At 35.3% G+C, this 21,738-nt stretch overlaps 1 protein-coding gene across 7 annotated transcripts; it reads left to right on the top strand.

Moving 5' to 3' along the window:
- Nucleotides 1–250: 250 nt before the first annotated feature.
- Nucleotides 251–21,738, top strand: zgc:174931. Of its 7 annotated transcripts, XM_073909745.1 has the most exons (13): nucleotides 263–339; nucleotides 497–554; nucleotides 644–712; nucleotides 2,671–2,787; nucleotides 2,871–2,960; nucleotides 3,766–3,834; nucleotides 9,823–9,921; nucleotides 10,012–10,128; nucleotides 12,685–12,792; nucleotides 12,949–13,020; nucleotides 16,369–16,488; nucleotides 17,174–17,690; nucleotides 20,739–21,738. In XM_073909745.1, the coding sequence occupies exons 2-13, from the start codon at nucleotides 523–525 to the stop codon at nucleotides 21,210–21,212; spliced, it is 1,884 nt and encodes a 627-aa protein (XP_073765846.1). In that variant the 5' UTR covers nucleotides 263–339; nucleotides 497–522; the 3' UTR covers nucleotides 21,213–21,738. The 7 variants fall into 7 exon arrangements, with proteins under 7 accessions (NP_001315033.1, XP_073765846.1, XP_073765848.1 ...); XM_009304167.5 differs by lacking the exons at nucleotides 263–339; nucleotides 497–554; nucleotides 644–712; ... (1 more) ...; nucleotides 2,871–2,960; nucleotides 3,766–3,834 and adding exons at nucleotides 9,186–9,480; nucleotides 9,649–9,696; XM_073909746.1 differs by lacking the exons at nucleotides 263–339; nucleotides 497–554; nucleotides 644–712; ... (1 more) ...; nucleotides 2,871–2,960; nucleotides 3,766–3,834 and adding exons at nucleotides 9,352–9,480; nucleotides 9,621–9,696.

The following is a 21,738-nucleotide window of genomic DNA, read 5'->3' as shown; positions in this document are numbered from 1 at the left end:
TTGTACCACAAGGTGGCAGCAAATGCCACTACGATTTGATCAAATGATTTCAGATAGCATGAACTGGACGATAAATGTTTTAAATGCTAATCTCTGTCCAATTACACGTTTTGTGCGATTGTTAGTGTTTTTTGTTAATGTTTGTTTTTTAGTAATTCATTATGAGAAGATACATTATTTTATATATCCGAGATGTGATTGTTTTCTTGATTTGTTTTGATGTAGGCGAGCCCAGCCCACATCCTTCTGAAAGAATCTGTTTGGATCACGTGTTTACATAAATTTGATAGGGAGTGATCGACGCATCGTGAAAGCAGATTAAGTCTTTTCTTATTAGTAGTAAGTGTTTTGGCTAACATAAATTCACATGTATACTTTGTTTACATTTTTAGTCTCACTACAGCAGGTTTGCATTTGTGAAAACCAACAGGTTCGACTTCTGTCCAGTATCTAAATGAAAGTGATATCTGTTCACGACTGTGTTTCACTTTCTCAGGTCTCGGAAGTTTCTCCCGCACAATAATGAGTCTGAAAGGACCGCGTGAATTTAAAGGGTAAGGTTACAAGTTGTTTTTCAAGTATCCTAATGACATTTTTTACAAATTGCATTAATTACATATTATGCTGTAATATGGGTTTCAAGCCCGTCAAAAAGGAGGAGATCTGAGACTGAACGCGCTGCAGAACGACCGGCTGAATGCACAAGTAAAAGGTGGATTAATGTTTTTCTACTTCATGTACAAAGAACGACTTAGTGCTGGTTGACTCTAAACATGCTATAAAGCATTTGTTTGGAGTTCATTTATTACGTTTAAAGCATTGTCTTCAAATTTGCAGTTTATAAATACAACTCTATTTTTCACTTATAAACGCATGTATATTTGATAATGGTATACTTTTAAAAACACCATTCATTGTTGGTCTCTCTGAAAATGCTAATAAATGGTTTGCCCACTACTCCTCTTTAGGGTGCTATTTTGGGACTGTACTTCACCCATATTTGTCACTATAAAAATGATTCCTCTGGTTCTGTTTTATTTACTTTTTTGTATATAAATAATTTGTGCAGTAGTACATTCCAAACACCAAGTACCATGCAGATGAAACTTGTTTACTTCCGTGCTTCATCAGCTTTACAAGCAATGCAGTATTTATAGTTTGCATTTATTATTGTTCAGTACTTCATCATGTTTATGTCAAACCAAGCTGGATTTGAACTGTCAAAACTGTTTTGTTAATATTTAAGTTGAAGCAATCAATTTTCCTAATATTACATACGCAGAAAATGGTTAGGAAAGAAGTCAATGTTATTCTTGCCCTGTAATCCAAATCTTTTGACTGTGAGGAACTCTAAAGAAAATATTCAAAGATGATTCCTTAGATCTCTTAGATTTTTTTATTTAAGTGGTTGTAAACAATTTATTTGGGCTGAATTTAAACAAACTAAGTTGAACATCACAAAATGTATTAGTTTGTTTAAATTCAACACATATAAATTGTTTACAATAATTTTGCAGACATGATTAGTTTCAGTGAACAGCACTCTTTATCTGCCCTCCTCAGCACTATAGTGTCCATAATAGGCATCAAGTCATCAACTTTCAAACCCCACGTTCGTTATTATCATTATTAAATTCAAACCATCCTGCGTCAAGAGGCTTTATGATAGGTTTTACGGCAAGGAAAATCAAATGCTCATTGGCTCATGATTGGCTCTCATCTGCTTCGTCACAGTCAGGTTATGACATGTCATGATTTGGGTTGATGTGCATTGGAACCTGAAATGGCACCTTTAAGGAGATGTTTGTTAAGAGAGAGTGATCTGAGTAATATTTTTAGCGATTATCAACAAATTGAATCAAAAACTCTGTTTGTTTCTCACTAATCATCAACTACAACACATCGTCATTTGGTTTACTTTTGGTACCTCTTGACTTTTTTTGCCATAAACAAATTAGTAAGATTGCAGTTGTCTGTCCGTCATGCTTTTCGTTCGTGATTAGTAACAAAAAAGTCATTATTTTGGTTGAGCTCACAAAATTAATTAGGATACAACTTATAAATTGTTTATAGGTGCTTGACTTAATAATAAAAAATAGTAGGAATGCGCTAATAATTATGTTTTAATTTATCTTATACACCAATGAAAACTCTTATACGTTTATATGAAATTGAATACCTAATTTAGAAATTATAAATTGATTATTAATAAATTATTAAAAATACATATATTAAGCACATGCTAAGGACTTATAAGTGAAGGATAGAGCATTTATAGTTGTATTTATTAACCTTTTTCTCATTTATTTATAGGGCTAATACTTAATAAATAAATTAGTAGTTAACTATATACTTATTTGCTATATCTAATAAACTATGCCTTACATTTACAATATTTGCTTACTTTTTTAGAAATGAAATCATAACATTGAATATCTTTTCTTTGATACTATAGATATTTTTAAGTTAAAGGTTTTCACAGGATTTAACAAATCAAATTTTATTATTCACTCCATTAATTAGAAAATTCTGTCCATTGCTTTCAGTTTTCCTGTGTAAGTAGAAAGGTATATTAACCCATATATATTTATATATTATCTGGCTTCTTTAAAAATAAATTAATAAATCAAATGTTGTACTGTTGAGTTTGACATGAGCTTATCATTCTAGACTCAAGTCAACGAGAGCTTCTTCTCCAACACTCAGTTATATGTCAATGAGGACAGACTGGTCAATGGATCCACCTGCCAACTTCAAAGATAGAGAGACATTTCCTCGGCATTTAAGGTGAATTTGAATGAATAACTTGCTACAAAAAACACATATTTGACTGTAATAAAGGGGTCATAAAGACACTGTTTTTCTCACAGAGTAAAAGCAGCTTCTCCTTCATCCTCTTTGAGGACTGACTGGTCAATGGATCCACCAGCCAACTTTAAATGTGGAGAGTCGAACGCAAGGTGATTTTGCCTTGAATGAGTTACATGTAGAAAATTTCACTTCCTTATGTTTCCTTTAATCTAGTTTTAATCTGAGAAAGTGTTTCTGAGCCTCTGAGATCAGGAAGGCTATTCCAGAGTTTAGATGCTAGATATGAAAATGCTCAACCTCATTTAGTGGGCTTTACTATTCTGGGTACTACCAGAGTTTTGAGATCTCAAAGAGTGGGTGGGATTCTAGTGAGACTGAAGGTTGGTTAGATAAACAGAAGATAGACTATTTAGATCCTTATAGGTACAAAGCAAGATTTAACAATCAATATGGAACTAAACAGGCAGTTAGTGTAACTGTGTGTTCACACCGAAGGCCTTAACTGTATCAGAAAATCACTTACATTCCCACATAAAATACATGCTTTCAAGTGTGGAAATGTTGCAAGCCTTTTATCAAATTCACTTAACTATGGAAGATCAAGTTGTTGTGTGTGGTGTGGCTTTGCTCCACTTATCCAATATGTCCAACACAGGCTCATTCTATAAAATGTACATTTCTGGAGATGGCAAATTATGTAGCTGGAGGTACGTGTGGCTGCATTTCATTTTTTAAGCGAACGCTACAGGGCAATATGACGTCGTTCCTTTTTGCGCTTCTTAGCTTAGCGATATATGAAATGAATGAAAAATGTAAAGTATAATTGACAAATCACCATTTTACTCTAACCCTCACTGAAAATCAAATATGTAATGTTATTCATATGTCTATATGAAATTTTATACATTTTAAGTCAACCTCCCATTTCCCATATCCATTATTGTTTTCTCACAGAGAAAAAGTATCTTCAAAGGGACGACCAGCTAACTTCAAAGCTTCAGAAGACTTCCCATTGCATTCAAGGTGAATGTTAGCTCTAGAATGCGTAGTTCTGGTGTTCGGTGCTAATTATCGTGATAAATCACAAATCTAGAGTGCATTACAAATCTTTATAAAGTATTTTTAAAAATTGTGTATAAGGTGTTAAAATAAGCCAGTAAATTAGCCAGTTATAATCATAACATTACTAACTTTAAAAAAGGAAATACAGGATCATAGGATTTCTAAAATATGGAATTTGAAAAGGTTTGTTCCGGATATTGAAAGTCATTGTATTTTATCTTTTTTTTTTTCATGGAATAACAGGCATTTTTGTTTGTCGCCATTTATCTAAATGTATTTTTTCTATAGCATGTTTTTATCATGTTGTTTCACACATTATGCATATTGTTATGGTTAGGCTATTTTCACTGACATTTTATTCCATTTTTACTTGGCAAACAGTCCCTCTCGGATTTTGTGAGAAAACTTTCTGATTGTTTCCGTTTACCTATTCATTATAGGTCATAGAAATTCAGATTTTAGTCCGAAAATTTGACATTTGGTTTAGAGTTAGAACCTTGAGTACAGCGTGCTCGTGACGTAAGTCGATCCTATCCCCTTTAATTTGCTACAGTGTTTCAGGGAGGGGGCTTAATGTTTTCACCAGTCTGCATGTTAGTGGATCACTCAGATATCAACACAAAATGGCTTGAGATCAATTTAGAGAACAGCTTGTACTTGGAGTCAATGCTTTTTTTGAGAGACAATAACTGTAAACACAGTGCTCTTTCAGATTTAAAACTCAAGTACAATACAATAAAGAGCTATATGCTGCATAAAAGGGAATTCCCACAAATCCATAATCCGCTTGTTAAGTAGTGACGTATGAAATACTGTTTCTGGGTCCAAGCCGCTACTCATTTGAACTGAGAAAATATCCGTTTATCACCCTTTTTTGTCACATCATACATTAAAGTGAATTTTATATATAACCATGGTGTAAGTCTCTGGACTTGCCGCATCACTGATGCCAATATTGTACTAATTTTTAAAATATGAATCACTTTCTGGCCACTGGATATTAGGCATGGACATATATATTGCAATCATGATTTTCAAAAGTATTACATTGCTTTGTAAGCGTTTATTATTACCATTTGTTGAGTCTTCCTATACAGTTTGATAGATCGCTTGAACCTGTAAGCCGCTTCACATAACGTTACACTTAACAAGTGTATAGGAACCATTAAAGTTAATGAACTTAGTTTGAAGTTGAATTTAAGGACTTTAATTGCTGTTGTTTTTAGAATGTGGACAGAGCATCACTTACAGTGTGCACTGTGTAAATCGATGTTAAAGGATCCAGCCTCCATCACATGTGGACATAATTTCTGCAGAGACTGTATTAATGCATTCTGGGACAATTGTGCAGGAGATTTTGTTTGTCCTCAGTGTGGTCAGGCATCAGAAACACGTCCAGTGCTGAACACAAATGTTGCTCTGGCTGAGGTGGTCAAAAACATGCAGCAAACCTTCAGTCCAGCTCTTCCTCCACAGTGTTATGCTGGACCAGAAGACGTGGTCTGTGATTTCTGCACCGAGAACCGATTGAAAGCTGTGAAGTCTTGTTCAACATGTGGTGTTTTTCTCTGTGAGACTCACATCAGGCAACATTACACAATACCAGCACTACAGAAACACACACTGCGTGACGTGACCGGAGAAGATCAGATGAAGATGAAACTCTTACTGGAGCAACAGAAAACTGTCAATATTTTCAGTAGTGTTACCAGTGGACAACAGTATCAGACAGACAAGACTCAAGACCCTATAAAGGTATGGCATCCAAATGATATTATATAATACATTAAATAAAGCAGCAGATATGGCATTTATTAACACTACAGCTGTGACCTGCTTGTCATTTTCTTTCAAAAACTGCTAAAAGTATTAATTCTCACATATTTAAAATAGTTTAGCTCAAGGCCAAGCTAAAGAAGTTGAGTCTTTTGGCAAATTGCATGTAAATACAGGGGAGTCGATCTGGGGTGCGTTTCCCAAACACCAACGTAACTCGCGGCTGAACTATCATAGTACAATGCATCGTTTGGAAAAAGAAATGGGAAAAAAATGGAAAGGTGTTTCCCAAAACCATAGTTTCTCTGTCGCAGATCAATTGTTTGAACCACGTTAGTTATAACGTAAAACGTCTATAATGACGCACTAAACGGGGTGGAGTATCTACTTTAGAGAAAAACCCCATCATTTTTTGAGCAAATTATATTGTTTTATACGCACATGCATTTAAAAAAAAAATTATATTAGTTTTGGTAAAAAATGCACCAATTTTCCACATAAACTTAAATATATGTAAACAACACATATACTGTGGGACAAATAGATGTTTCCTTTACAAATGCCAATACATATTCTCATATATAAATCATATAAATTGTTAATGGTTGTAGGCCTAATTTACAGTGGGCTATTTACTAAGAAATGAAAAAAAAAACTACTTGATAATAATAATTAATATTATTATAAAGTAGGATATTGCTTTTTTAAAATTTAATTTATGTCAATTCATTTAATTAATGTAAAAGTCTATTTTTACCGTTTTACACATGTAAACCACTGCAGAAATGTTCTAACCAACAGGTCCATGTCATATACAGTACAGATACATTTCTTAATAAATAATCTCCTATAAATGAAAACCATTAACGTATACTATATATTTTAGTTTTCACAAACTTTCGCTTTTAAATAACCGGTCAACTATAGCTTACGTCATGAGCCATGGCTGTGTTCAAAATGGCATAAATGTTTTCAAAGTGCACTATGAAGGGAGTGCAATTGTCAATATGAAGATCGCTAAAACTGAACTGTAAAGATACTTTGAAAGCAAAATACACCTAAGAGGGATGACTTTATTATTTTTCTTTTGTTATATAATTCAAAGTTTAAATGTTGGAACCTTTGAAAGGAATAGGGCATAGGGGGAATAACTTTGAATAGAACACAGCCAGGAACTCTACTTCTATTTACAGCTCTAGAGGTGTAGTTGCAAGCGCACAAGTTTGTGATACAGTTTGCAAATGTTCGTTGTAACAATGGATTTAGAAAACGCAAAAATCAACAAACCATGTAACGACGCAACCTTAGTTGGATAACGATGATTTTCGGAAACGCACCCCTGATCTGCAACTAAGATCAGGTTAATCCCTCAGTTTAGCTTTTCTATTTTATTTTCGCACAGCAGGTTAGTTAAATAAATACTGAATCAATTGTCTTGATGTTTCTCCTTGTTTTGTAGGATATTGCTGTCAAGAGCTTTTTTGAGTCATTGTTGAAAAATGCCACACTTCAGAAACGTCCAAAAAAATTCACCAAGCCCTCCAGACCTAATCCGAGAGATAATAAAGATGTTAGGCGTCTTACACACGTGTGCTCGACACTTCAGCAAGATATTTCTGGGCTTAAAAAGAGCATCTCGAAGTTTACAAAAGTAAAGCATACTAAAAAAGCAATCAATTATAAAGAGGATTCTGAACGTGATTATGATGATGATGATGATGATGAAGATTCAGATGAAAGGAGTGATGATGAAGAGAGCTATGAAGATTACTCTGATGAGGAGCAAGAAGGCTCTGAAAATAGTAGCTATGATGAGGAGGACGAGGATGAAGATAGTAGTGAGAATGAGGAAGACGGCTCTGAATACAGTGATGAGGGATCTGATGATGAGCATACGGGAAGATCTGAGGATCGCAGTTCTGATGAATACAGCACTGAGGATGACGAGGAGGACTATTGATATGACAAATGTGTGAATCTGAGTTGGTGATTAATAATAGATAATGTTTTGTTAACTTAATGGGCCTTTCAGTACTGCATTTTAATTCAAAATGTTGCTATGCATTGTTTACAGTGCATAAAACATGGGCTTTTACACTTGAAATACTGTAGAGGTACATTTAGTTCTTAAAACCTGGTGACAGAAATCCATGTTTGTTTGTTTTGTTTTTTGGTTCATGCTGTTTATAATTTACGCAAGTTAAAGCTCATCACTGATTGTACTATCGAGTGTATAGCCACATTTTCTTACTACAATGCAAAAAGTATCAAGCTGAATTTACTTGGCTGAATAGCTTATGGAAACTGAATCCCTCAAATTTAATAAGCAAATTAGTTCCCAACTTTGAGTAGATACAACTTACTTTTACTTTATGCAGGTAACTTGTTAACTTGTATTGGTTAAGAGAGTGCTGTACATTGAATCCCATAAAACGTGTGAATTCGCCTTTTGTCTGAACATGTGCTGATATACCTGCCAACCAAAGTGTGGTACTGCTGAAACAATACGAAAAAATCAAACAGCTCCAGCCTTTAGTCAAACTTTTTAAAAGTCAGTACAGCTAAATTCTTCCAGTTTAACTACTGGATCCCCCTTAAAGTTTGCATAACACAGTAAAATCAACCAAAACTAGTTACAAGCATTTTTTAAGATTGACTGTTTACTTTTTACTGTGTATTTGCCATTCAAGCCTTATAACTTAAACAGCTCCATTACTGTACAAAGCAATATTGCTTAGCATCTAGTTGTATAAATCTTAACACAACTATAGGCTACTACTTCTATAATTGCTAACATAAATGCAAAGTGGTGCAAAACACAACTTATGATTCATTCATTTTCTTTTCAGCTTAGTCCCTCTATTAATCTGGGGGTCGCCACAGCAGAATGAACCACCAACTTATCCAGCATATATTTTATGCTGCGGCTTCCCTTCTAGCTGCAACCCATCTATGGGAATCCTCCATACACTCTTATTTATACACATTTACTACAGACAATTTAGTTTATTCAGTTCACTATACCACATCTTTTTGGACTTAGGGAAACCGGAGCACCCAGAGGAGACCCATGCAAACATGGGGAGAACATGCAAACTCCACACAGAAATGCCAACTAACCTAGCTGAGGCTCAAACCAGCTACCTTCTTGCTGTGCTACCCACTGCGACACTGTTCCGCCGGGATTTCATAACTATAAAATAAAATGATTCATTTCAGAACAATGACAGCCAGGGTTATGCGCAATGTTAAAGATAACTTAATTGTCTTTAACATTGTATTACTTGCTTTTGTTTTGATATTACAGTCATGATGAGGGTATTTGTTACATTTAAACTGTGGGGTATTAGAGGAGATAAATGCTGTCTAGCTAAATTAACTAGAATGAGGTTTATTGTTATGGAATTATTCAATAAAACTCTGAGTTGACAAGAATTGGACTGGGTTTCTTTTACCTTTTTGTCATTAAAAAATATATACAAATATTCAGGGTAGGCTATTAACAGAATAATTTCTACATGAAACTGTGAGTGTGTGTTTCAGTATTTTTTATTGTTTATTACTTGAATGCCATTTGGATTCGCAGTTTAGATTTTTAAAAATATTTTCTTTATTTTTTTTTTAGGGTTTTAAATGTTTTATAATAATTATTAGTAGTAGTAGTATAGTCTACTATACCAGCATAGAACTCGTTTTTAGTTTGAGGAAAACAGGAAATACATTATTTAAAACGACTGGTCGTGGCTGAAGTTGATCAACCCACTTTCGTTTTTAAAGAAAGAATCTCTACAGGGTGAAAAACTTATATCGGCTCTCCGAAAGTTGACTCAGGTAGGCCTATGTTATTAATAACGTCCCTTAATTCACTGTATTAAGATCTTTTAATTCCATCATTTGGTTTCAGTTCGTGAAAATCGAGTAGGCTAAGATGCGTAGATGATATCGCATGTTGTGCAATAACAACCGTTTAGGTGTTTGTGTTTCCATTTTTGTACAAAGGTTTGTCTGCACATAAGACAACATGAGTCTGAAAGAAAAGAGTGAAAGGTGCCCATGTTTAACTGCTTTCTTATTTTTTTTGACCTGCTTGAATGCTGTAAAATAAAACTATCTCCTTGAAAAAAGATACAGTATATAGACATTCAAATACTCATATCGTATATTATTTTGTAGCGAGTATAAAAGAAAGAGAGCAAAATCACCCGAGTTTATCAAAGGAAACACAGACCTCAGTAAAGAAGAAAGTGGTCATGATGAACACAAAAATAAAAGGTAGGCTAAATAATTATGTGTGAGTACACATCCATGTTCTGGGGACTTATTGTGAGTTTTGACAAAATCATTAACATTGTCTGTCCTTAGAGTCAAATACGAGAGGGCACTCTCTCCTACCCCCAGTTGTATGTCTTTGAGATCAGAATGTTCAATGGATCCACTTACCAACTTCAGGGGTGGAGAAAATTATCCTTTGGATTATAGGTAAGTTTCAGAATCATTTATTTTCTGTACTTTTAAGGCACGCTGTATGATTTTTTTTTTCTCATTAAAGTATAAAAAACACTAGAAAGATGTTGTGTATTTTGATGACTTATGTATTATACATTATGCTAAATGTTTCGAATAATGTTCAATTTCAGAGAAATAACCAGTTTAACTGGTAGCACCAAGGGCATAGATTTGCTCTTGACATTGGTAGGGACCTATGAATTCCCCCATTAGGCATTGTGATATAAGATTCTGGTGGGATGATAACTTTGGATAAAAATATGATATATTCATGTATTGTGACTACTGCTCTAAAATATGCTCTTTTTATATGTCTAGGTAAAAACCAACAACTTTTTCCCCATTGAACACAATATATTTTATTTTAAGAGACATTTTAAACATTTTGGAACAGTAAACATGTCAGGCTAAATAATTAAACTAAATCATTAACTTCTGCTGTCTTTGTTAGTTTCAAAAACATTGATTTCTTTACAACTTTAAAAGGTGTCTTTAGAGATCTTTCTATTGTGTGGATATAAAGTAAAGCCACTGCACTTTGCTAAATCATGGGCTGATTGAAGTAGCTTTGATGTGGTGGCTCATTTTCTGCTGGAGATACTGTTGCCCTAAAAAAATAATAAAATAGTCGTAAAAAAAAACATGTACACATACCACAGGAACAATATAACAGAAAATGTTATCGGTTTTAAAACTTTGACTTTTCCAATCAGCGGTAAACCTTGACGCTTTTACATCTGAACGCAGCTACAGCCTCTCACATGACAGCAGATAAAGGCACAACCAATCCTAATGTTTAAATGTGTTGGACTCAAGAAGAGAATGTGATTTAAGCCTTTCTACGTATTTAGGTTAATGTTGACTGTAACATTTGAAGTGAATTCAATTATTGGTGGGGACATTTCAGTAGTCAGTGGATTTTGGTGGGGACACAACCGCCTCCGTCCATGCTAATAGCATGCTAAAATGCTACGTTAATTCACACACCATGTCCTTTATCACCATGCTAATGATGCCACACATACTTGATTTTTGGTTTGGTTTTGGAGAAAACACGGAAGCGCGAAAGATGTTTTAATTATTAAATTGTTTGTTTTATTAGACTGCAGAATCTAAAAATGTAAATAATATGATAAAACATCTTATTCCCGATGTGATTATGACTGGAAGAACCAGAAACTGTGGCATAATAAAAGCTCTGCGGCCATGGGCTTTGTTAGGGCTATTTTAGGGGGGCTCAGCCCCCTTCAAACTTTTGCTATTAGCTCATAAACTGTACACTAAATAAATCTAAATAAATAAATAAATAAATCTCCTCAGTCCCCTTTAAATTTGATAAGAAACTGGCGGCAGAATCCAGCTCCTCCCCATTTTTTTGTTTTTCATTTGATCAGCAAACCAGTCATGAACAGCGAAAGAACAAGGTGTGTGTTTATCGATAAATTATTATGTTATATGCTTATTTGCAGTTCTTTAATATAGATAACCTTGTTTTACCTGCATCCAATGTCACGAAGGAGCAGTCAGGTTTTCTCAGCATTCACCTCATTAGCAAAACTGTTTCCTCTAGTGAAAAAATTTAACTCTTAACGAACATTTCGCTATTTTTATTTCAAAATGAATAGTGGTATTCAGTGGAATACTATATACAACCATACAACCCTACCATATTAAACAAACATTTTTAAGTGGGTGTGTGTATAAATATTATATATATATATATATATATATATATATATATATATATATATATATATATATATATATATATATATATATATTATTTCAATTATTTTTACCTTATAAGAAGTTAAGCTCCTCCAAAATGAAAATCCTAAAATTGCCCCTGTCTGCTGCTTTTGGGTTTTGTCATGCTTGTCTCTCATCATCAGTTGTCTCATTCCACTTTGACAGCTTTTAGCCTTAATCTGCTTCATACTACAATAGTAATGTGTTTTGAATGTTTTAGCTCATCCGGCAACATGATTTTTTGCACAAATCTTGTAGGATGTAATGAAGACAACAACTCCCATGATTTCACACTCAGTCACAGCATTATTAAACTACACCCTTGTTGTAAATGTGCTCCCTCTTGCAGTAATAATTACATTCTGTGCCTTTAAATGTTGTATCTTCATCCGGTAACAATATTTTGCACAAGGGCAAGAGCAAGAGATTGTGTCAGAAGTGGCATCAAAAGAAACAAAAAAGCCCAACATATTCAAGATAAAGGGGCAAAAATTGTCCCTTGTAAACTAAAATGGTTAAGAATGTTACAATTCAAGTCAAATGTGAAAATCAATGAATGCCCACCATTACATTTAGACGTTCACATGAATCCTACGAAAGGTGTAGCCAATCAGATGCATTTAGAATAGTCACCAATAGTGGTGTTTTGTTGGTTGCGTATCCTTAACTCTTGAGTTCCCTTATCATAAACAATTTTGAACAGTTGCTAATAGCATTTTATTGGTATGAACCTGAAAACAGTTTCTAGCAGTGTGAGCTTAACTGGTTGTCTCTTTATAGAGTAAAGCCAGAAAGAGCAGCTTCTCCTACAATCAGCTACATGTCTTTAAGAACAGACTGGTCTATGGATCCACCAAGCAACTTAAGAGATGTTCCTTTGGATACAAGGTGCATTTCATATATTTATTTACAGTGTTTTTGAATTTCTTTTAATAATTCTTTGATTTGTTATGGATCAAATATATAAATACTATTTAATGGACCAATATATAGATTAGAATTAATCAATATATGATACAACATGTAAAAAGATGCATTTTTCAGGATTAAGGAAGAAAATGAGACAGCGACAGTCTCAACAAACAACAGCCAAATGGACAACACCTTCATGCTAAAGTAAGGGAATGTGTTACATGTGACCCTGAGACACAAAACCCAAAACTTTCTCACTCTCGACCCCACTTGACTTACTCTTGCTCACTGATATATTCTGATTAAAAAATAAGCTCCAGGTCATTAGCATGATGTGATTAGTCATGAGACCCAGAGGGAGCCAACTGCATTCGACAACAGAAGCTGACATAAAACGATTTTCCAGCAGCATTGAATTTGTCACAGAAAACATCTGAGCAGTGGAGATGCAGATCGCGTCAACTTCTAACAGAAATAGCAAATGCTGACTTGGAAGACTTGGAATAAACTGCAACTGTAGTTGTGTCTGTCTGCTATATCCTGTGTTTTTGTATATTTACCAGCGGTTGTGTTTAGTGCTAGTAGCTGGATTAAGTGCGTAAAAATGTGTTTGTAGTGTAATGAAAGTAAAATAGTTTTGATTATAAAAACTCCCACTCCAATAGTGGCAAAAATATTACCCAATATGTCAACAATGGATAACCCCACTCATCAAGAAGTGGTCCTGAAGGAACATCAATATGTGATGAGTCGAGAGTGAGATGGTGTTGACAAAACCAGTCATAAGTGTACATTTTTCAAGAATCTCCTGAAAACAGAGCAATTGTTTTGGCCAGCATTTGCAAATCTGTAATCTGAGTGTCAGGATTCTGTCTAGTTAATTTTTGTTTTGGTGGCAGAGTCCAGACACTAGTCCTGTCAGGTCTTGTATGTTGTGCTCGGCTCAAGTTTTCTTGGGTGGGGCCAGGGCCAGATAAACCAATGGGCATTATGGGCACAGGCATATGCGCACTTGGGGCCCCTGCGAGGGGGGGGAATGCAGATTTTTGAGTGTCTATTTAGGCTAAATGCAAATAGTGCACCTCGTTGGAATAAGCTTGTTAAGCGATTCACGCCCATCACCGTTTAATTGACAGAAACAACCTAATTAATGAGCACAATAGATTACCGCGTAAGTAGCATAGCTCTTAAAGCGCATGGCAACATGTTTTGATGGAATTGATCATGATCCCGGTTCGAATCCAGATGAACACGTTTTTCTTTTTTCCCCACTACATATCAGTAGTGATGGGTCGTTCATGAACGATTCATTCATTTTGAACGAATCTTCAATATGACTTGGGAACTACGAGTCCTCTCAGGGAGTGATTCGCTCATCCGCGCGTGCGCACATTTGTGCAGGTAGTATCTTAAATTTTAAGTCTTCATCACATTGACAGAAGCCAATCATATGCGTTTAGAGCCGGAAAAAGAATTGATCCGCTCACCTCTCGAGTTCTCTGTCGGGTCTGAGTCACTCGGCTATCACGGGCCAATCATACGCATTTAGAGCCGGAAAATAATTGATCCGTTCATCTCTCGAGTCCCCTATCGGGTCTGAGTCATTCGTTCCTCACGGGCCAATCATACGCGTTTAGAGCCGGAAAAAAAATTGAACCATTCATCTCTCGAGCCCTCGGGTTTTAGTCATTCTGTCACGTGATAAACGAACGATCATGGCCCCTATCGGCTTAGCCTGTGCATTGATTAAGATTATATGTGACTGTCAGTGTAACGTGAATGAACCTCTGACATTTGAAGATATGAAGAGGTGAGCTGAGCAAAGAGACAAAAATGCCTTCATAGACAAAAGAGCAGGTAAACATTGAATTATTATTTTCTCCCTCTTATATACTATTTATGATTTATTTGTCATGCAATCAACCTTTTGGGCTAGTTGTAGATGTGTTTGGAAGCAATTCATAACATTTTAATAATATTTTGCCAATGTAAACCAAATGAACGAAACGATTCGAAAAAAGATTTGTTCATCTTGATGATCCGAGTCAGAAAAATCATCTGAACTTCCCATCACTACAAATCAGATTTTGCCTACTCTTCATCTCGAGAAAGACAAGTAGGAATTATTATTAAGTGTATGTATTATGGAGGACTGTATAGAACTGGATTGGAGAAGTGTTATATCCAAATCATATAAAATAAGTTTGTTGAAGTTATACATTAAAAACACTCTTAAATATATAGTACTGCTTCACTGAACTAGTAAAGTAAATGAACAAGGTAATTAATCCATTAATTTTCACTAGTTGTATTAGTTTTTTTTATCAAAGTGTGCTTTAAATGCTTTAAAAATAAGTTAACTCTTTGTAGACTAGAAATAAATGTACTGTATACCATTTTTTTTAATGCGGGCCATACATTGTAGATTACATTTTATTTAAACAATATTATATTAATCTTATTTTTTAACTCAACTATAGGGGTGCGGCTAGGTAGAGGGCCTACAAGACATTGTGCTTAGGGACCTCTGAATTCTTAATCCGGGCATGGGGAGCATTCATTTTCTGTTATTGTATGTCTTCGTCTTTGTACGAGTGCCGTCTTGGCAGTGCAGGCTCCTGCTTGATGCAGGTGCGTGAGGTCCAGGAGTGTTCTGGATGCGCGCTCTCGTCCTGGTGTGTTTGTTGTTTTGTTTGCAGCATGGTGTTTTTGTTCTCAGCGCTCCAGTCTAGTTGTTTTCAGTTGTCGCTGGGATCGGAACATGCATGTTGCATGTGTGAGTGCATGGTATAGTGTTTCACTTATCGTGTACTCGTGTCTTGCATTCAGTCTTCAGTTGGTGTTGTGTTCAGCACTGTTGTGTTTCATGTGAACGCGCATTTAATAAGTTCTCTCATTGGCTGCGTGTTCTAGTCCTGTTTTCTCGTGAGCACATGGCTTGTGTTGTCTTTGTGTCATGTGCTTTCCTGTCTATTGTCTTGTCCCACCATCCTTGGTAACCCATTATTAGTTTGCTCAGATTACTTGTTTATTTGTTAATTCTTTCTGCTTTAAGTCCCTTTTGTCTGCTGTCCTGTGCCAGTTCGTTGTCTTTTTTCCAATGTTTTTACATGTCCAGTCCTGTCCAGCCCTACTCTTCCCTTTTATTTTTATTATTAATAAACCCATTTGAGTTCCTGCACTTGAATCCTTGTCCTTCCTTTTCCTGTAAACTGACACTAAGGATTCAAACTAATCAAAATATTGAGAAAATTTTGATTAAAATCGTCTAAGTGCTTAGCAATGCGCATTACTAATAATAATTAAAAAAAAATTCTAAATATCTTCATGGAACATGAGCTTTAATTAATAAAAAAGACAACTTTGAACCATACAATGGATTTTCAGGTGTTGCAAAAATATACCCGTACAACATAAGACATAAAATAAAAGAGGTTTTGTGGTCCAGGGAAAAAGATTTGAATTTAAAACATTTCAAAATGCTCAACAATACTCAAATAAGTTATTAAAATAACATTTATCTTTGAAACATGTCGTTTTAAACCTTTACAGAGGAAGACTGGAAAGAGCCCCTTCTCCTGCACCCAGCTATATGTCTCAGATATATTCTGATTGGTTCGAAGGACCGCTGACCAGCTGCAAAGCTGAAGGCAATATCTCATTCAACCCAAGGTGAATTCGTTGTGCTGTTTAAAATCTTGTGTTCTGATTAGCTGGAAGGCCATTATGTGCTTCACCATTGAGCCAATAGAGATCAACCACCTAATATGCCCAAAAAATTATTTGCGATGGTAGCTAACACGTTATTATGAGCTATTAGACATGCCTGTGTAATACACACACACAATCTCATTTTCATTCATGTGTGCTCTCTGGTTCTGTTTCTACCTGCAACTGATTCAAAGTGGGTAGATCTAACGTATCATAACTCATGAAAATATTTGGCCAGATATATGGAGCTATACTAGTTTTAACTTGTCTGTAACCTGGCAAATGACAATGGAATGAGCAGGATAATTAACTGTTCACCGTGTGTCAAATGATTTTAAATGCACTTTTTGTTGGAGGTTCTTTGCCTCTGCATTGTTCTGAGTCCATTGATTATCCCTTATGTAATTAGTAATAAATAAATGATTTAATTTTACCAGTTTAAAGCCATAGGTGAGGATTTGAGTCTGGTTTATCAGCTGTTTCTAATCTGTAATTACATGTTCTAGATGTTAAATGTATAATTAAAGTCTTTGGAAATGTGTTGTTGTGCCCTGAGGAAGGATTTTAAGTCGAAACGCTTTGGAGTCTATATGTATAGATGTCCATTTCATTTTAGATATTGTCTTTTTGTTTTTTTTGTTTTCAGGCTGATGACAGAGGATCACTTAAAGTGTCCACTGTGTAAATCGATGTTGAAGGATCCAGTCTCCATCACATGTGGACATAATTATTGCAGAGGCTGTATTAATGCATTCTGGGACAATTGTGCTGGAGATTTTGTTTGTCCACAGTGTGGTCGGGCATCAGAAACACGTCCAGTGCTAAACACAAATGTAGCTCTTGCTGAGGTGGTGAAAGACCTGCAGAAAACCTTCAGTCCAGCTCTTCCTCCACGGTGTTATGCCGGACCAGAAGATGTGGCCTGTGATTTCTGCACCGAGAACCGATTGAAAGCTGTGAAGGCTTGTTCAACATGTGGTGTTTTTCTCTGTGAGACTCACATCAGGCAACATTACACAATACCAGCACTACAGAAACACACACTGCGTGACGTGACCGGAGAAGATCAGATGAAGATGAAACTCTTACTGGAACAACAGAAAACAGATAGCATTACCAGTGGACAACAGAATCAGACAGATGAAACTCAAGACCTTATGAAGGTTTGCTATTACATCACATTACTCACTGAAAATTGTATTTATCACCAACCGGGCCTGTGTGGAATTACCTGCCCCTTACTAAAACCAGGAGCATAATGTTCAATTTATAATAGTCTTTTGCAATTATTGCTGTACAAACATGATCCCCGCTATGATCAGTTTTCACCAATGCCAGACTGTAAGACAGTAAAGATCTGTTAAAAACAGAGACATACTATAGCACAGGTGTCAAACTCAGTTCCAAAAGGGCCGCAGCTCTGCACAGTTTAGTTCCAACCCTAATTAAACACACCTGATCAAACTAATTGAGTCCTTCAGGTTTGTTGAAACCTACAGGTAAGTGTGTTGGAGAAGGGTTGGAACTAAACTGTGAGGGCTTCGACCCTCCAGGAATTGAGTTTGACACCCCTGTACTAGAGGATCAATCTCTGACGTGTTCAGTATGACACTACAAAGCTGCAAACAAAATTATTTCAAACAAGACACTCCAAAGAAATAAAGCGAGAGCCAGTGTTACCAAATGGACAAAAACTGCTGACACAGTAGCAAACCTTTTCATTAATGACTGGACTATTCCACTGAGATCACACTAATAACTCATACAGGGAATAATAAAAGGACAACACTGAATAAACCACAGGCCTCCCTTTAATCAAAAAACAAAATGTCACTCTCTAAGATTCCACTATCGATAAGACTTGGCAAAGGCATGGCAAAACACAGGTGATCCTCAAATCTTTTGAGAAAATGTTTTGTGGATTAAAGAGTGAACACGGTCAATTATATTTAATGTTAACCAAAGACAGAGTCCCACCCAAAGAACATTATACCTTCAGTCAAGCATTGAAGAAAAAAAATTTGTCCAGGGACACCCTCCATTACTACAACTACAACTGGGTATTAATATCCACAACAGATGTCATCCTGGCGATATATTGCCCATTTGCTACATTATAAAACCCAAAATGTTAAGGTAACTCAAAACTAAACCGATGGCAACAAACCATTTAAGTTCAAAAAGTAATCCTAACGAGTACTGTGAACTTAATTCATTTGAGTAAATGAAGCCATTTGAGCACAGTAAAACCCAATAAATGCAGAGAACTCAAACCAGCTGAGTGCTGTAAAACCCAATAAGTTAAGTCAACTCAAACCGTTTGAGGAAACTAATTGCTACAAACCATTTAAGTTAAAAAAATGAATCTATATGAGTTCTGTGAACTTACTCTATTTAGGTTGAAGTAACAAATTATTTATTTAACTCATTTATTTAAAAACATCTAGAGTGCATCTGCAGAAGCAACAATGGCACTGATAAACATTTTGTTTTAAAGATATCTCACTGCAAGTTATTTTCAATTAAGACAGCTCAGAAATGCAGTTTATTGACTATCCTTTTAAAGGGGACAGAGTTTAAAAAGCATTTCTGCGGTGAAGAGTGGGTAAAAATACTGTGAAGGACTATTCTGCAGATATCAGTTTATTTTCTGTGATTGCTGCAAAAGGTGGCTGACCAGATTTTTTGGCTTGGGAATGCATTTTAGGTGTTGTGTATATAAAAAATTCATTCATTCATTTTCCTTTAGCTTAGTCCTTTATTTATTAGGGCTCACCACAGCGGAATGAACTGCCAACTATTCCCAGCATATGTTTTATGCAGTGGATGCGCTTCCAGCCACAACCCAGAACTGTGAAACACCCATACACACTAATTCACACACACAGTCATACACTACAGACAATTTAGTTCATCCAATATACTCATAGCGCTTCACATTTGGACAGCTTTGAAACTATCTATTTTACTTGCTTTTAACATCTTTATTAATAATTGTTAATAACTAATACTGCTGTTGATCTGCACACCTCCTGGACTGATCATTTAAATAATGCAATCTTATAGGAATTAAAAACAACATGTGAGTTACTGTCAGACGACATCTTCTGCCATTTAAATGGAGCATCGTCATCGCTAAAGTGATTGTTTTTTCTGTTTTTTTATTTTTTATAAAACTTGCTCAAAACAAATGTAATTCACCAAAATGTTTGACACACACACGTACTGTCCCACACTGATTGAAAGAGTGGCACAAAGTGAAAATAAAGTGACATTTTTAAATGACACAAAAACAGATTCCATGGTAAATACTGCACAGCACAAACTAACTAAATGAAACATAAACTGCTCCTGATGTAAATCAGCCAGGAGAGTATCAGTCATGTACTTTAATTTTTTGGAAATTGCATAGCTTAAAGTTACATACCTGTTAAGCTTTATGCCAGTATTGAGTGTGTCTGTGTGTGCATCGAAGAGCCCGCTAAGTACAGTACAACAGCTGACAAGTCGGGTACACTGATGCTATTTCAGCATCTTTTCTGACGGCAGACACTGAATTAGGAGAGCGTTTTTCTCTCGTGCGTAAACTGCATCTGACAGTAACAGCTTTAACACACACCTTTCAAAATCAAAGATGTGGATTACAAAAACACTCTGTAAGTCACTCAAAACGGTATTGACAAGCACTTTTAACATGCAAACTCCATACAGAAACGCCAACTGACTCAGCCAGGGCTCGAACCAGTGACCTTCTTGCTGAGTGGTGAAAGTGCTACCCACTGAGCGGCCGTACCACCCCACTAAATAGTTTAAAATATGAATTATTTTATAATTATTTGATAAACTGCTTCTTTTGCAGATGTGAAAGAAATCATAATTGGTCAAATACATTTTCTCAACAGTAATGTGTGCACATTTTAACGATATAGTAGTAAAAAAACAAACACAAGATTATGACACATGAAATCAGTGATTACTAATTGAATACATTTATAATATATGCACCAGATCACAATTTTTAAAAATATATTTGGTTTTAAAATAAGGTATAAAGAAAGGGCATTAAGCTAATGTTGCACAGCTAAAAATATCATTCTCTCTTATGCATTCTTTTTCTGAATGTTTTGTGAATTTCTTGCTCTGTTTTTAAGTGTATTATTTTATTATTGTTATTTTCATTAATCATTATTTTTCTGTTTTATTTTTTGCAGGACGAAGTCAGGAGTATTTCAGAGTCTGTGTTGAATTCCTCAATGTCAGAGAAAAATTGTCTCAAGGAAGCTGCAGAAGTCTCTAGATCAGAGGCAGTTGTTAATAAAGATGATGCTGATGTTAGGAATCTTGCACATTTGTGCTCCAAACTTCAGGAAGAAGTTTCAGGACTCAAAAAAAGCTTTTCAAAGTTAAAGCGCAAGAAAACAGAGAAAGACAAATATTACGATGAAGAGGATGATTATGATGATGATGATGGAGAGGAGGAGAATGATGATGAAGAAGAGGACTATAGTGGGAACGATTCTAGTGCTGACACTTATGACATGTATGATGACGATTATGGTGGGGAAGAGTACACAGATGACTGGGGTGATGAAGAGGAAAACAAAGATGATGATGATGATGTAGATGATGATGATGATGATGATGATGATGATGATAATGAAGAGGAAGATGATTATGGGATCTAGTTTACCCCAATATATAATGCTTAATTCAATTTCAATGTGAAATTAAAAATGCTATTTATTACTCATCCTCGTGCTGTTCCAAACCCCTGAGACCTTCATCTTCAGAACACAGTTGAAGACATTTTGGATGAAATCTAAAAGTTCTAAAATCTCATCCTCCATAGTAATCAATGAGCAATCTTGAGATTGTAAAAAATTGCTAAATATGCTGTCAAGAAATTCCACGTGACTGCAGTGGTTCAACTGAAATCACACAGAGCTCTCAGAACACTTTTGTGTGCTAAAAAAACTAAAAAAATAATTAAATTAAATGAACCAAAAAAAAATCAGCTTTAGATTTAATCTAAAATAACTTAATTTGTGTTCTGAAGATCAACGAAGGTCCCGGGTTTGTAACGATATGAAGGTGAGTAATTATTAACAGAATTAAAAAAGACCCACGGTTTTTGACATAGAATGCTGTAGATGTAAATCTGTGGCGAAAGAAATTACCTCAACTTTCTTAAATAAAAAAGTTTTTAAGCAA

The sequence above is a fragment of the Danio rerio genome, chromosome 8 (genome assembly GCF_049306965.1).
Source record: "Danio rerio strain Tuebingen ecotype United States chromosome 8, GRCz12tu, whole genome shotgun sequence".
NCBI classification, from domain to species: Eukaryota; Metazoa; Chordata; class Actinopteri; order Cypriniformes; family Danionidae; genus Danio; species Danio rerio.
This window is presented reverse-complemented; position numbering and strand designations above follow the sequence as displayed.